The 16447-nt window shown below is 31.9% G+C and overlaps 2 protein-coding genes across 3 annotated transcripts; one reads left to right on the top strand and one right to left on the bottom strand.

Annotated features, from left to right (window-relative positions):
- The first annotated feature begins 339 nt into the window (after window positions 1-339).
- tral (LSM14 family protein trailer hitch) lies at window positions 340-7677 on the top strand. Of its 2 annotated transcripts, none has more exons than XM_011069752.2 (7): window positions 340-565; window positions 2079-2233; window positions 2382-2577; window positions 3514-3706; window positions 3962-4246; window positions 4504-4680; window positions 4844-7677. In XM_011069752.2, exons 1-7 carry the CDS (start codon window positions 445-447, stop codon window positions 5130-5132), a joined length of 1416 nt encoding a protein of 471 aa, XP_011068054.2. In that variant the 5' UTR covers window positions 340-444; the 3' UTR covers window positions 5133-7677. The 2 variants fall into 2 exon arrangements, with proteins under 2 accessions (XP_011068054.2, XP_011068046.2); XM_011069744.2 differs by having other exon boundaries at window positions 2382-2682.
- Window positions 7678-8122: 445 nt separating this feature from the next.
- LOC147910657 (15-hydroxyprostaglandin dehydrogenase [NAD(+)]-like) lies at window positions 8123-12174 on the bottom strand. The gene is made up of 7 exons (XM_087416689.1): window positions 12030-12174; window positions 11507-11670; window positions 10896-11022; window positions 10695-10801; window positions 9895-10068; window positions 9511-9665; window positions 8123-8778 (listed from the first exon to the last, which is right to left on the bottom strand). The coding sequence occupies exons 1-7, from the start codon at window positions 12043-12045 to the stop codon at window positions 8544-8546; spliced, it is 978 nt and encodes a 325-aa protein (XP_087272815.1). The 5' UTR covers window positions 12046-12174; the 3' UTR covers window positions 8123-8543.
- Between the last annotated feature and the right edge of the window lie 4273 nt (window positions 12175-16447).

Below are 16447 nucleotides of genomic sequence, written 5' to 3'. Positions count from 1 at the left end.
ATTATTCCTGGGCCCGATACTGTCATTAAGAGTTACATAATAGGGGCCTGATATCTTTGGATATATCTCATTTATCAAATACAAATTTTTCAAACATATCGATTAGTTAAAAATGAAAAAAGTTCACCAATCTCCGCCTTGAATAATAAATTCTCTGCCTTGTAGTCTATCAATACCCTTAACAAATTTGTCGTACAAATGGAATAATATCCTTTATTGTATACACACTCCTGCGAAGCGTCGGGAATATTTTCGCCATTTGAGGATAACCCTGGAGCCTGGAGGGCGCGCGCGCAAGCATTCGGGCGCATGCGCCGCGCGTCGTTGGCACTCTTGGCAAGTAGTCCGCCGCCGACCATTGCTGTCAGCTGGACGATTTCGTCAGATGGTGTCGTGAATCCCATAAAATCACATCGATCGGAGCGCGACGGAGTCAGAGTCAAGATGAGCGGTGGTATGCCAGAGCTGGGCTCGAAGATCAGCTTGATCTCGAAGGCGGATATTCGTTATGAGGGTCGTTTGTTCACCGTCGATCCACAGGAGTGCACGATTGCCTTGGCTAACGGTGAGTAGCACGGAAATCCAAGATGGACTCCCGTCGTACCGTATCCACCGTGCCATCCCGCCGCCGCTACTGCCGCCACTATCGTCGCCGAGATTCTCGTATCCCATGTTTCTCTCGTTATCCACTCCGCGAGATCGTCCACCCGATCGACCGGCTGGAGTCCCCGTGACCGGCGGCAAGTCTCCCTGTCGCCGAGTCTCCCTGTTTTCGTGTCACTGGACGCGGGAACCTTTATATGATTCGTTACGTTCGCGTTGTCGCGAACAAACGTAGAGGTCACATCTCTGTAACTCCGTGGAAAGTCGTTCCGGAAAACTGCTCTGAAATGCATGAATTCAGAGTTCCATCCGGACTGTCTGTCGATGCCGTTTCGCCGGCTTCATGCCGATCGCGTCGTCAAGTCGCGTACCGATGCATGGAGAATCTTTGGAGAAAGTCGCCGACACCTGCGATTCGGCATCGCGCGTTGCAAAACAACCGGGGTCGCGGCGACCTGTAATTCCATCGTAACGTATGTTTGTCGAACAGTCGATATCGAAGCTCCATTGGCCCTAATTTCTGTTGAGACGATCCATCATGCCAATGCGTCGCGTTTTGATCCGCATATTTGGCGCAAACGCCGAATGCCGGAACTGTTACGGATCGCTTGATTTACGTGAGATTATGTCGCGGTTTCGCGGTTAGCAATCATCGAAGTTACCGAACGAAAATCGAGTCGTCCTAACATTGAAATTTTCATGATGTTAGTAGTAGGTTATCGATATATAGGGTATGGTCAACACTATGTTGCAAACGCTTTGAAGCATTTTTCAATTTATAAAATTCTTTCTTCTAATTGGTCTATCAAACGCTTCAAAGCATTTGTAGCGAGACTTTGACCACAGTCATAGTAATAGATAAATCTGGCAATTCCAAAATTCTATTTAACTTTAATAAATACAAGTTCGCCGTATAATATTTTACGGGTACTTTAAGAACTTAAATGATTATCTGCTAATACGTTATATTGATGCTGAGGATGTAATTTTGAATTTAGGTTTGGTATGTATAACGTTTGTATGGAATGTTTGTCTCTTTCTTCTGTCGAATGTTTACATGTCCTTGTCTCCTTGTCCCCTTGGTTTTGCTGAATAGATAATGACTTTAGAGAATATTTCAGTTAGGAACAAATATTATTCTTGGAAATATACTACTCTCATATCAAAGACACATATAAATATAAAATTTCTCTTTCCATGATATTAATTAATGTGTTAAAAAAAAATAGATATTGCACAAATTTATTTTCTACAATGAATGCAAAATATTAGTATTGTTAATATAAAGAATTTGAATATAAAGAATTTGAATAAGTGTCTATTTTTTTATCTATTTCAAGTATTAATAAACAAATAAAGATATATTTAATTAAAACTTACTTAATAATCTAATAAGGATTTAATTAATTTAATAGAATGTAATGGTGAACCTTTAATTACGACAGTTTCAAATAACTAATTTGTTACTTTCGTAGTACGTTCCTTTGGTACGGAAGATCGAGAAACTCAACTTCCTGTGGCACCACAAAATCAAGTATATGAATACATTCTGTTTCGCGGATCAGACATCAAAGACATCAGAGTCGTCAACAATGTTAGTTCTATTCCTAACGATCCAGCTATCGTGCAGGTAATTATTAAATTTTTATATTCTTTGTACAGGAATATTTTAAATTTAACAGAATGTAAATATAATTAATATCTATCTAAAAATGAAATTAATTATAATATGTTAAATATTGATAAATTTTAGCTGATTTGATTATCATTGTTTGTAGATGACGGTGCAGCCATCTATGGGTCAGCAGTCGTATCAACCACAGCCTAGCTATGCTCATCCGATGATGGGCCAGATGGGCCCAATGGGTGGCCAATATGGAGCCCCCTATGGCATGGGTATGGGAGCCATGGGTCCGGTAATGGGAATGCCAACTGCAGCTAGAGATCCTCGCGGAGCAATGAATAAACAGCCAAGTGAGTTGAGCTTGGGCTCCGCTGAACCCAATGCCATCTCTATCCCAAACTCACTGCCAACGGCCAATATCGACCCATTACCAAAAGATCAATCTCTGGAAGATGGTAACTGTTTTTGCTATGAAATATCCCTTGCCTTGTTGGCATGCTTGTTGCTGCTCCTGTTTTGGTAATGCTTTTCTCTATTGCGTTTCACGCTCTCAGAAAATGGCATAAATTATTATGCGTTCTGGAATACGTAATGATATATTTTGATATCTTTTTAAATATATTATTTATAATTAACATTATAGTAACAAATTTGAAATTATTCTACTAATAAAACTACTTACTGTCTTTTTTGCACACTTACGTAGATTTTTAATATCTTGCAATCTTCATGCTTTGCTTATATGCCTTCTATATATATATTTATATGCATTTTAATGAAATATAATTTTAAATGAATAAATAGCAATATGCATTTACATGTATAATAAAATTTGTATATTTTTGAAATTTTGAAAAATCTTAATAAAAAATATATATATATATTTATTAACATTTTTAATCTGTATGTATACAATTTGATTTTACATTTCTCTTTTCTAAAATCGATAGAAAATATTTTTGCATTTGCATGTTTTTCTCAATTTTATTTCATTTATGCTTAAATTATAATGTGTAACAAAATAGCAATTACAGTAATAATAAACAATAATAATTGTTTATAAAAATCCTCTAGAGATTTATTTTACATTAGACACGCGAAACTTTTGTAGAAGTTAGTAGCAGTCTTTCATTTCGAACTTTGGGAATGAAAAGTTTGTCTTTATTTTCTTATACTAAAGTTTCGTGTTGGACTAGAAATGCTTGCAATTTTGGTCGGCTATTTGGTCTCCATAGGTTAATAAAAATGTATTTATTATATGACACATTCACATGTTGCAATAATAGGTGTACTAGACCTCATCAGTGGTGGTTCCCGTTCTACCACTCCTACATCATCCTTATTGACAAGGAAAAGTCCAACTATGGATCAAGGTATTCAGGTAGGACATGAACAACAGCAGCAGGGCAATAACATTGGCAAATTGAATGACAAGACAAATATTAGGACCGTCCAACCGCCTCGTCGAGATCATGATAGGTATTTCATTTAGGAAATTAATTTTCTTTTTATAAATGAAACGATCATAATTTTATGCGTATAATAGTTTTATCTTCTAGTATCCTGATATTAAAAATACAATCGTACTTCACAATTTTTTATTTGCTTGATTTGTTAAATTTTTTATTTATACAAATATAAAACAATTTTACATAGGTTTATATTATAGTTAGTTGTTGAACTGATGATATAGCTTCATAAAATTTTGATAAATAGTTTCTTTATTATGTTTAGCCACGGAGGTACCAAAAACAACGCGGGTATGTCTCATCAATATAATGATACGAAGAGGGACATGAAACAAGATGGCCAAAATCAAGGTCATATGCAGGGTGGTCGAGGCAACCGTGGTGGTTGGGTAAACCGCGGCAACATGAGAGGTCGAGGAGGCCGAGGAGGTCGAGGACGTGGTGGTTTCCGTACGAATCAAGCGAACAACTTGGATGGTATCAAGCCTAAGATGAAGTTTGATAACGACTACGATTTTGAACAAGCTAATACTCAGTTCGAAGAATTGAGGTGAGCATAAACGTTCGCTATGAACACTGATGATTGATTCTGCATGGTTACGTGCCGGATTCATTTCAAGTAACTGTTGAAATGACCAATGTGGAGACCATGCAAAAGTAAAGTTTAGTGCGAATTTAAAGCAATCGTAATTTTAATAAATACGAATCGCTTACGCATCGCATTAACATTATTTTATAAAATTATGTTTCAATGATTTAATTTATATAATTTATATGTTAATGTAATACATTTATGTAATATCATAGGTCGCAATTGGCGAAAACGAAAATCGATGGTACTGACAATGAGAAAAAAGACGACAGTGGAAACGAGACAGGTGCTGGTGAAGGTGAACCCGAGGAGGAACCGGAAATTGTTCACTACGATAAGTCGAAATCATTCTTTGATAATATTAGCTGTGAAGCTGTTGAAAGGAGTAAAGGGTAAGCTTTATTGAGAGAATATTTAATAAATATAATCACCGTGTGATTATAATAAATGATTATATAAATTCACAGTACAGCTATGATTTTTAATTTTTTTTTTAATGAAAGAAAATTATTGAATTCTGTGAAATGTTTTGTATACGGTATAAATTTTTTCCAGGCGATTCCAACGTACGGATTGGAGAACAGAACGAAAACTGAATTCAGAAACATTCGGTGTAGCTTCTACAAGACGCGGTACATTCCGCGGCCGTGGTTACTACGGTCGCGGAATGGGAGGCATGTTCAGAGGTAGTGGTGGCGGCAATAATGCTGGATTCCGCGGTGGCTATCGAGGTAGCAGGGGCGGTAATCGCAAACCCCCTAACCAACTACAGAATAATACGGGGAGTCAAAATCGCGCGACCAACGAACAGTCTGCCTCTCAATCGCAGGCAAAAGTTATCTAAATAAAAAAAAGGATCTAATTTGTCATCGGTATGGCATGAAAGAGTAAAATATGCTGGGGAGAGAATAAAGCGATGTGCTGCTATGTATAAGTATACACAACTATAGATTAAGATTTTTACGATATGTGCTCTACGTTATGGACTGATTTGGGTTAGAATTTGGCAGTCGAATAACAGAAGATACATACGGCCGGATTAAATGTAGATTATATTATATAACGGAACGCGTTTGCAATCGCCAAACCGGTGGTTACGTGTTAGGTGACAAGAATCGCACATATGGACGTTGCTGGCGCATATGACTCTTTGCATCGATATTTTGCGACTAGATGATCGGAGAAGGTACTTTTAGAGACAAATTTTCTTACCGCTTAATCGACAATGATCACGATTGGTGTTAAAAGAATAGAATGTTTTTGTTAAGGAAGTGAAGTCAATATGATTAGATCGTTCCTTGGTCTTTTTTACATTGATACTTATTTGTGTGAATTCAGATGTCTAAATAATTAAGGAAGGAAGTTACTCGTAAGAAGGCTAGTCATAAGTTTTACTTGAAATATATCTGTTAACAAAATTCTTAATAAAGTAATCTGAAACCGCTTTATAAACAATAATATATTTGTTTATAGTTAGGGAAAAAATTGTACAATTCAATCGTGATCATTCTTCAGTCGGTTTTCTCAAGATTTGACTATATATGATTATGGAATGGCTTTATGATGATGGTGACTTGATAATACTGGTCGTTATGGAATAGCTGGTTTGTATCCGTATATCGGAAGTGAATGGCAATAGACGTGCATAAAAGTACTTTCTCGTCAAAGTATGTAAAAATCGATTGTATCTAATTGCATTTGTCGAGAATAGAAATATCGTGAGCTATATAGTACAAGATAAATCTGATAAAAATTATATTTTTTTCTTTTGTTTTGGTTTTTTTGAGTGTACGCAGACAAAGTTTTTCGAGTCCTCGGCACGAAGTTATATAAACGTATAATTTTAGGATGGAACATAAGTGGATGAACATAAGTGGGAAATAAGTGAAAGCCAGTTTATATGAAAATTTTTGTATTATTAAATTGTAATCTTATTGTCCGCCTACTCTTTCTTTGCAAGATCTGCATCTAGAATTAGAAAGATGTAAGTGTCAATCTTATTGTAAGTAACTAAGTTCTAAATCATGTTACATAATTGTCGTCGTGTTTTGCAAATAAGGATTCTTCGATTGCTCTCATATGTATAAGAGTAGCTTAATTAGTAAAACTAAAATAGATATCTGCATTATAATCAGTAATTAATTATATCAGATATGAAGTTTGTATGATGCTTATTAAAAGTAATTTTTTTCAAAAACATTGTAATCTTAAATCAGTATTTTATCAATTTGTTTTTTTTTTTTTTTTTTTTTTGTTAATTTTGAAAGTATAATAACGCTTATTCCAAGAAAAATTTGTATTCAATATACATGTATACAAGCAGAAAATATTTAAAATAATTTATTATTAAATGACATAATATTCTATCAATATTATGTACAATAATGACTATATATGTATATTTAAATGAAAGTAATTAATTTATTTTTTTCATAAATTTACCTAATCATTCCAATCTTGGAATAACGCTTTATTAATATATAAATATAAATGGGATCCAAGTATGCACAGGTGCAAATTCGGAAACCTAATAAAGATTTTTAAAGCGTCAAACGCATAAAAATAATTTATTCGTAATTTGATTAATTAATTATTCACGCTCTCGAAGAATCCTTTTGAATGCACGAAGACGCTGTGGGTAGAATTGTGTTAAATGGCGATGCAAATAAGAATAAAAGCATGATAATATCCTTAAAAATATAAGACGTGGAAGAAACAGAATAAGAACATTATTTGCGACTATTATTTTTCTATGGCTCGTACAGAGTCCCCAAACTCATACAAATATTATATATATGTATACACACACACACACACACACACGCACATACACACATGTACGCAACTTGAGATTTACATAACTGATAAGCAAACCTCCAATAGGTTATCAGAGAAAATGCAGAGTGAAGTAAAAGGAAGGACTATAAAATGAAATAAATGAATAGAAAAAAAAGATATGGTAAATTTAACTTTTAAGTTTCATGCTTTGAGCATGTGAAAAATTTATAATGTACGCGAGAATGAATTTTTGTTTTGTACAGCGGATATATTGTGATTTCCGATGGTGAATAATATTGAAATGATGAAATAACACGTCGTCGTGTCATTTCCGATCTCCTACACACTACTTTTCCAACAATCGAATGAAAAGTTTTCTTATTTCTTCACAAAGTTGTAAGTCGAGAACTGTAAGGCGCGGGTCGTCCTTCCCCGCCCTTCGACGAAATGCGCAAAATGTGAAAGATGACGATTTACAAATTTAAATGCTAGATTACGCGAATTTTAAAGAGCGACTCGAGATATAAGAGATGCGTGTTGTGCAGTTTTTCAAAAAAGGAGATGTACTCAGATGTAAATAAAATTATATAACGTCTTTAATAGGACTCGAACATATGTTGTTGGTAAAACTATCGTGCGTATGGCGATACTAAAGTGTGCTGCGTATTACATGCGATGTGATTAGAATGTATGTAAAAAGAAAAAAAAACGGCGTCTTCCATGCGCTACATCTAGTGTTTTAAATGCTTGATAAGCGACACAGTAAACTAGAATGATTTATTACACACGATATCGCAAACATAGATTAACAGGTTCCATTTGTTCATAACTTGAATCTATTTTTTCTTTTTTTTTTTTTGCACATGAACTTCTTACGTCCGATATCTTTAAATAGCTCGAAGGTAATCGTCAACGCATCACTAATACATTATAAATTCCCAGCATCAATATAATCGAAAGTCGCCATTTATAACGAATACAATTGTAGTTTGCAGCATATAATGAGTTATAATCTTACAAGTTCAGTACGAAACTTGCATGAAAAATTTGAAGGTCTTATTTTCAGATTATAATAGTTTATTTTTAAAAAATATTTATTATAAAATTTTTTTATCACAGGCACCTTCATACAATCTGGCATTATTAATAAGAAATAAAAAAAAAAGATTGAACATGTATGCGTGTATTTAAGGAAATTATGATAGAAACGTGAACCAGCGAATACAATTGGATGACTGAGGAAAAAGGAAATATGCATGAAACTTTGTAATAGAAAATTATCTACGAAGAATCTCGGGAATACTATTTCCCGCGAAGTATCGCTTCAATTGCATCTCGTCTGTTCTACACTTCCGGTTACACTGATCTACATGTGAAATATCTTCTAATACAAAGTCTCCAGATAACGTTCGCCACGTGGATCGAAGATTTCTGCCCTAAACAGAGTGAGAGATCACGGTCGTGCGCTCGTCGATTATCAGGCGCAGCTCATCAAACCTGTCCTCGTACTGTCGCAGACTTCTCTTATCGCGCGACCTTCCGCGACCTTAGTATCAACAACGTGTGGGAAGTTGTTCTTATAATGACGACGCAGAGTACGCGGATTCGGTACATAAACCTCGTAAGGCGCTTTGCCGCTCTCGATAACCCAAATACTGCCAGACTCACCGATCCTTAATATCGTCATCAGACCCTGCGCGACTATGTAAGGCCTGCAAAAACAAGATTAAATAGCAATGAGCCGTTGAGAAATTTATCTCTGCTGAATTGGCAGTCATATGTAAGCACGGAAAAGATGTAATGTTCATGTCAGGATCTACGAACTAAATTTTATGGAACTGATATTTTAACTCTTATGATCACGAGAGTCAAAATGATCTCAGAACTTAATTAATAATTTTTTTTGAACGAAAACTGTGAATAACAGGAATTGATTAAATGCACTCTGGAATCATTTTGACCCAGTTCATTATGGAACTTTTAAGATGTGTGTGATCACGAAGACCTAAATCTTCGCTAGTTGTCTCGTTAAAAAAAAAATGATAAGTAATTTATTTGTAATTACAAGAGGTGTTCAGAAAGTAATACCCTAAATTTTTCAAACTTCAAATTTGCAACATGTAAAATTTCACTTTTCTACTTTTATTATCGGATGAGGAAAAAATGTGGGACATTACTTTCTGAACAACCATCATATTATGAAATTTATTGAAGGAACAAAAGACATTCGTATTTATATTATAATTTAATTCTACAGCAGGAACGCTATTATGTTTTATTATTATCCAGCATGCACTGGTTAATTTATCTGACTGTTTTATGTCAAACGTTTGGTATACTCAGTCAAAAATGATAATGGAATCGACATTGAATCGATGTCGATTCGATGTCAATTTCATTATCATTTCTGACTGGGATAAGAGACAATTTTAATAATGACTCACGTTTGTATCGGGAACTGTTCAAGATTCTTAACGAAATCTGCTTTCATGACTCTGGAAAGAAGTTTATTAGGGCTATCTACTGTTAAGGCGGTCTCCGTTAGTCCTGGACACAAAGTTATCACGGTAACACCGGTCTTCTCGTAGTGATAAGGATCCTGTTGCAGAGTAAATGTAATTATGAAAACTTCGTATAATAATATATACATATATGTAATAAGTAATAATAAAAATTAAATACTTCATTATTTTACAATCTATAAGATAACAATCTTGTAGAATATTGGAAGTTTATAAGTAACTATACTTTTTGTTTGTAAGTAACTATTTTAGGATGATTGCTTGAATAATAGATGGACTTAACTGCGTTCAATTCTGTATAATTACCGATAGAGACTGCGATAGACCGATGACGGCGTGCTTCGTGGCAGTGTAAACCGGAAGTTGAGCTGTGTTTCGAATATCCACATGCTGGCTCACGTTTACTAAGATACCACCGTGACCGCCCGTATCTCTGCTCATATATTGTACAGCTAGCATTGCGGTGCTGACCATGCCTCCCTAACATTGATATACCACATTAGAATCTACTCTTTATTTTTATTATTACAGGTATTACACCTTATAGAAATCTAAGAGAGCATTTTATATTATACTGGCCCTAATCGTATGCCATAATCTGTAAAAATTAACTAATCACAGTTGAAGTAGTCAATCCCTGACATTCAACTGTAACAGAAGAATACTAGACTGTGATTAGTCAATTCTTATATAGATTATGGCTACAGCCATTATAAGTGCTCCCTAATTACTTACTGGTCAACTTAATACTGAAAGATAGCAATTATTTATTTTAAGAATTAAAAGTACTGTTGTTCAGTACTTTCAGTACTCCAAATAAGTGATTTATTACTGTATTTCAATAATAAATTGATCAGTATTAAATTTCTATAAGAGTACTTATTAATGATATTTATTTTCCAATCTTTTTATATATTCTTATATGCAATCTGGTAAAATCATCTTATGACACAAAAATCACGAAATTATTTGAAATATATTCGAGGTAAGAAAAACATTGTAAAAGTTTTGAGAGAGAAAACATCGCAGAATAAAGAAATGATAAAATTAGGAAATCATTGGTAAAGTTATTAATAAATCAATAAATTATTATCAACGATACTCACAATGTTGACCGAGATTTCCTTCTCCCATCTTCGTTCATCTAAAACGCCAGCGTTATTTATCACGATGTCAATGTTTCCTAATAGCGTTGATGCTTCTTCAAAAGCTTCTATAAATTGATATAGACAAAAATAAGATATTCTAAAAAGTTCAATGATAGTAACATATATTTACACAATTTGAAAATCTTGCTCCATATTTACCAGTCATATGTTTATGATTAGATACGTCAGTATGTATGAAGTGTACTTTCTTCTCGCCGCAAGATTTTTCAACACCGAGCTCAATTCGTTTGCCAGTTTCAGCATCGATATCCAATATAATTATTTTCTGTAACAAATATGAAATAAATTTAAATATAATAGTGCCGAGATGATATTGATACTTTATAAATATTGTAAAACAAATTTAAATATTTTAGTATTGTAGACAGCTAATGCTATTCTATGAATTTAGTAGAATTAGGGACAGCAATATATTTTATATCTAACAGGAGAGAGATAAATAATTTAATCTACAGAATAATATTAATTCAATTAAAAGATAATGTTAGAAAAGAGTGTGTTTTCTTAATTATTAGAAATATTATATAAATTTTAATAAAAGATTTTTTTATATAATTATACTTTTTTTATATAATTATATTTATATTATAAAATTTGAGCCTTATTTAAATAATAGACTTTTTCTAAATATAGTTTATAGATTTATAGAGAAAATTATAAATTATTTATGTAATGCTGTTTTATGTAGATTTCCTGCAAATTTTTTGAATTTTTAAACTGCAAATTATTATCTTAATTATTAAACATACCTTTGCTCCGTGCTTCAAGAAATGATTAAGAAAGGCGTAGCCCAATCCTGCTGCACCGCCAGTTATTAGAACATTTTTTCCAGAAACAATGCAATTGATCGCTTCTATCTCTTTCGCCCTTTCGGATGCTGAAGAACGACGACGAACGATTCTCAAACTTGGCTCTATAACATAAAACTTGTTTCATAAAAGAAGGAAAGTTCTTTATCAGAAAAACTTGTAACATTAAAATATATGTTATTAATATTACAATTTTTTTGATCAAATAAATTCTTATTATTTAAATAATGAGAATTATTTCGCTCCACGCTTTATAAAAAAGAGCCTTACATAATAATTTATCTTAGGAAATAAAATTAAAAAAATTATATAAAAACATTATTTACACAATTATTAATATAATTATTAAAATTATAATTTATAAAAATGAAATAATCGAAAACTTATTTTTTATATTATACATTTTTTATGACAAAACATATTGATAGACACATATTTTTCTCGATGAAAGAAGCAGACTTACCTACTGTATTCTCCATGAATGAAACTGCTTTGGATATTTGGATATGTAAAGAAATGAACTAATTTCCGGTTTAAGTTCTTAGCCGTAAAGCTGAAGAATCGGGAACTTGTGCTGGTAATACGTATGTTTCGACTGAACTTCGAGACCATTCGAATGGTATTTATATACGATAAGCAGCGATGTGGGATTTCGTGATATTGCGACTTAAGTTTCCATCATGGCGGGGATGTCCCAGAGGGTGGACTTCGGGCTGTAGATTACATAGACAGCAAATATATAGATCGGGCAATCATGATAAAAAAAAAATTTTTGAATTTTCTCATTAAAATTCAACATTGTCGAAGGTGTTTGATATCTAAAGATGTCGCATTTTATTGAGCATATATTTATACTAGACTCGATGGATTAAAATATCATTAAATTTGTTAGACTAATATAATTCAGCTTTTTTACCAAGTTTTTTTTTTTAGTTTGTAAAATACGTTAAATATATAATTATAATAATATGAGTATAATATTGCTGATACAAGCAAAATTATAATGATTATTTATTGATGAATAATTACTGGGCTTGATCATTATTATTGTGGAACTTCAAGTTTTCAATTTAAAGAAAACAGATGTCAAAACTAAATTATGATATAAAAAGTAATATAAAAAGCAGCAACACTGCAGAAGAATATCATTAAATAAATGATTTATTTAACAAAGATTGTTACTTTCGATAATAATAATTTTTAAGATTTTTTAAGATCTATTGCGGTCTTCTTATTTTTTCATTGTCTTTTCTTATCTTCCCTTTCACTGATCAGTCGCGTCTTGTCGTTCTCTTTTCTCAGTGTTCCTTATTCTAATTAACCCCTTTTGCAGAGGCTAATTAATCGCATCGTGGCAATGTGTTTTCTAGATACTGGATATACAGGACACACAGATCGAGAGGCATTGAAGCGCGTTTTCTCTTTTACTTAAAAATAATAATAGTGTATTGTTTCGCGACGAATGCTAGACTAAGCAAGTAGACTGTCAGTACATCATTAATTAAGTAATTGCATCTTTAACAATGTTATTGCTTTTTACGTAATATTTACTATAGGACAATTTATTTTGTTAATATAATACACAGTAAAAATCATTTTATATTTGCGTGAAAAAATCAGTTTTAACACAAATACAAGATATTAAAACTTTTATATTAAATTTTTAATATAATAATATATCCGAGTGTTCATTTAATACAATGTGTGCATATTGTTGTATTATTTAAATATTTTGTATTAAATTGACATTTAACACAAATTTTTAGTGCTAAAATATTAAATAATTCATTTTATGAGTATTGAACACGAAATAATGTAGTTTAAAAGTTTAAAATTTAAGATAAATAAATGAAATGTAAATTTAACATATTATAAATGTTAATTTTATTGAAAAATAATTTTACAATTTGTTTAAAAATTGTTTCAAAATATATATTTAAATTATATTTTTGTATTAATTTTTTACATAGATAATATCTGTATCACTTTTTAACATATTTATCTTGTGTTAAATTATATAAACATTTGAGTAGATTTTGAATATAAATTAAAATTTTAACAAGTTTTTCAATTGTGTATATAAATACGCATATCATAGAATATATAAGAAATGTTAAATGCTTTTTATATATTTTACATAATATGTACTTATTTTTTGGAAAGTAAATATATTATATTGCTTATTTATAAAGACGTCTTTATAAAATCATGTTTAAAATGAAGCTACGCAAGATATATTGGAAGTGATCAAAGTGCGTTTGACAAGCGAATGCGCGTGCGAGCGAAATAAAAAGTTATTAAAACACATAATTCTATGTATCTTTTTAAAGTTTCCTGCGAAAATATTTGTTTTGCATATTTGATTTTACCTCACCGGGCCATTTCGATTAATAGAAATTTATGATAGTCGCGGGGGACGGAACTGCGGCTGGTGGCTCGTATTATTTGTAATATCGTACAAAGGAAAGAAATATTTTTGCCCTTTTATGTTCCCGATGTATTTATGTGTTGCAGTTTCCAGACGATGTATTTATGTATTTACATTACTCTCAAATTAATTTTTAATGAATTTTTGTTTTTATTCTCTTACAGAAATTCAATTTATACTAATTAATTTAATACTGCAAATTTATTTTGAATATTAAAAGCACTAAACAAAAATGTTTTTATTATTTAAAATAAGTAATTAATTATTAATTAATTATTAATTTAATTAATTAGTAATTAATTATTAATTTAATTAAGTATTAAATTTCTATAAGAATTGCGCTTCCGTTCGTTTTAGTTGAATTCTTTTGTATTATAATTTTTTTTTTCTTCGAGGTCTAAGTATACACGTGTTGCAGTCAGTTTAAATACAGAAAACGCAATAAAACGCAATAAAAAAGAAATGACTTAAAACATGAACGATTGCACTTAATGTGTTTGTATACCTTTGCAAATTATACGAGCGGAAATGCATACTTGGCTAGAAATTTACAGAATACTAGCATACGGCATTTAACGTAAGTGATATTTTGTGTACGTGTATATATAATATTTACAAAATAAAATAATGTTTGACAGCAGATTAAACTTAAAAGCGTGGAACTATCATTCCGGGTACGCGACGATCATTGGATGATATAACTTTTGTTAAAAGTCTGGCCGTTCGCGTAATTGTAGTTGTAACGAGCAATATGATAAATTGTTATCGAGTCATTATCATTGGCAGGCCTATCATAAGTCAACCCTAATCAAATGACCTTATATCGTAGCTTCAGCATTATCTAGGAAATTTATATTTTTCCTTTTGAGAATTTACGATTAAAATTTACAAAAATCACTGAAGTCATTTACGACGAATTATTGTATTAATCGTTATCTAATCTTTATATTATTATAAATTTTTATATTTCTATTAATTTTATATTTTATGAATAATATAGTAGAATGTAATTGTAAATGAAAAAGAACATCTGACATAATTATATATATTATAAAATATTATATATATAAATACAAGATTATTATAAATTTATCGTGAATTCCTTGATAAATCTATTAAATATCAATAAACTATCAACCTCAAAATGACAAAAGCAGACAACGCGAGAGAAGAAGAGACCGAAAACTTCACTTTTTATTTTTTCTTTATTTTTTGCGGTTATTTGCAAATTATGCGGGCGCTTATCAATCGCTCGTGGCGTCGGCGAACTTTAAAAAATAACGTAGTTGGTACAGTCGTGTGGCACAAAACGGTGATAAGAGCCTGACGTGCGCACAGCTCGTGCTCACTGCACTTATCAATAGAAAAAGCGCATTTAACGTCTGATCGGCGTCGCGCCGACGATAAATTAGCCGAGAGACAGCGCATGTCCGCTTCGAGTCGATACCATAACCGATACGAACTGGTTCCGATCGAACTTTACTCGGAATCGAGAAGGAAAGTAATTTCTTTTGTGGTTTTTATTTAGTTATCGTACTACGCTGCACGCCGCGAAAACGCGAGATTCACGCCTGTGTGAGTATTTTGCATCCGTTGCGGCGATTCAGAGCGATTCATAAATACGCATGTCTGTAAAAGATTACAGTCTCCGCGTACCAAACAGTTAATAATTGGTTCAAATGATCACTGATTTGTGGGATATTTTTTACTATAACTAACGTCGTTGTTGAAATGTGATTTCCTGTATTCTTTATATGCCGCAGTGCAGCTTTAATTTGCGTGATCTAAAGAAATATAATATGTATTAATTATTTTTTAAATATTATTTGATCGATATATAATGTTAATAAAATATATAATTAATAGAAATTGTTTTCGACTTTTTAGAATTTATAATTTGTTGAAATAGTGCGATATTGTCTTATTAGTAAAAATACGATTAAACTCTGAGATTAGTTTATTAGCTTTTATTATTATTTTTAAATGTTTTTGTCAAACTGTCTACATGTAAATTATCGCTTTGTAACGATAGCGATTATTGCTTGCTTCTTCCATAAACGAATTTAAACGATTAAGGCAATTTAAGAGAGGAATAGAGCATTATTTAGATAAGAATATATATTTCGGTAATACAAGCCACGAAAGAGATTTCCATATTCGTCAAGATTTTATATGTATGTTCAAGAAAGAAGAAAGTTTTTAATCGCAAAATCCGTATATACTTTTGTAGATAATTTAGTATAAAAGGTACTGTCAAAATTTCAAGTGAATTGAATAAAAATTGTTAAAGTTATGCTGCTAATCAATTTGAAACAAGTGATTTCGAGTAAAAGGCATTTAAAGTTTTGTTTTACGACATTTTATATATAAGTACTGCCGAGAGTGCCGATCGAATATACTAAGTGTCAAGTATACTGAAATTTATACTTCGTCGATAAATGATCTCTTTAGGT

The sequence above is a fragment of the Acromyrmex echinatior genome, chromosome 2 (genome assembly GCF_024713525.1).
Source record: "Acromyrmex echinatior isolate Ae372 chromosome 2, ASM2471352v2, whole genome shotgun sequence".
NCBI classification, from domain to species: Eukaryota; Metazoa; Arthropoda; class Insecta; order Hymenoptera; family Formicidae; genus Acromyrmex; species Acromyrmex echinatior.
The sequence above is the reverse complement of the archived record's forward strand: the minus strand, read 5'-3'. Positions and strand labels throughout refer to the sequence as shown.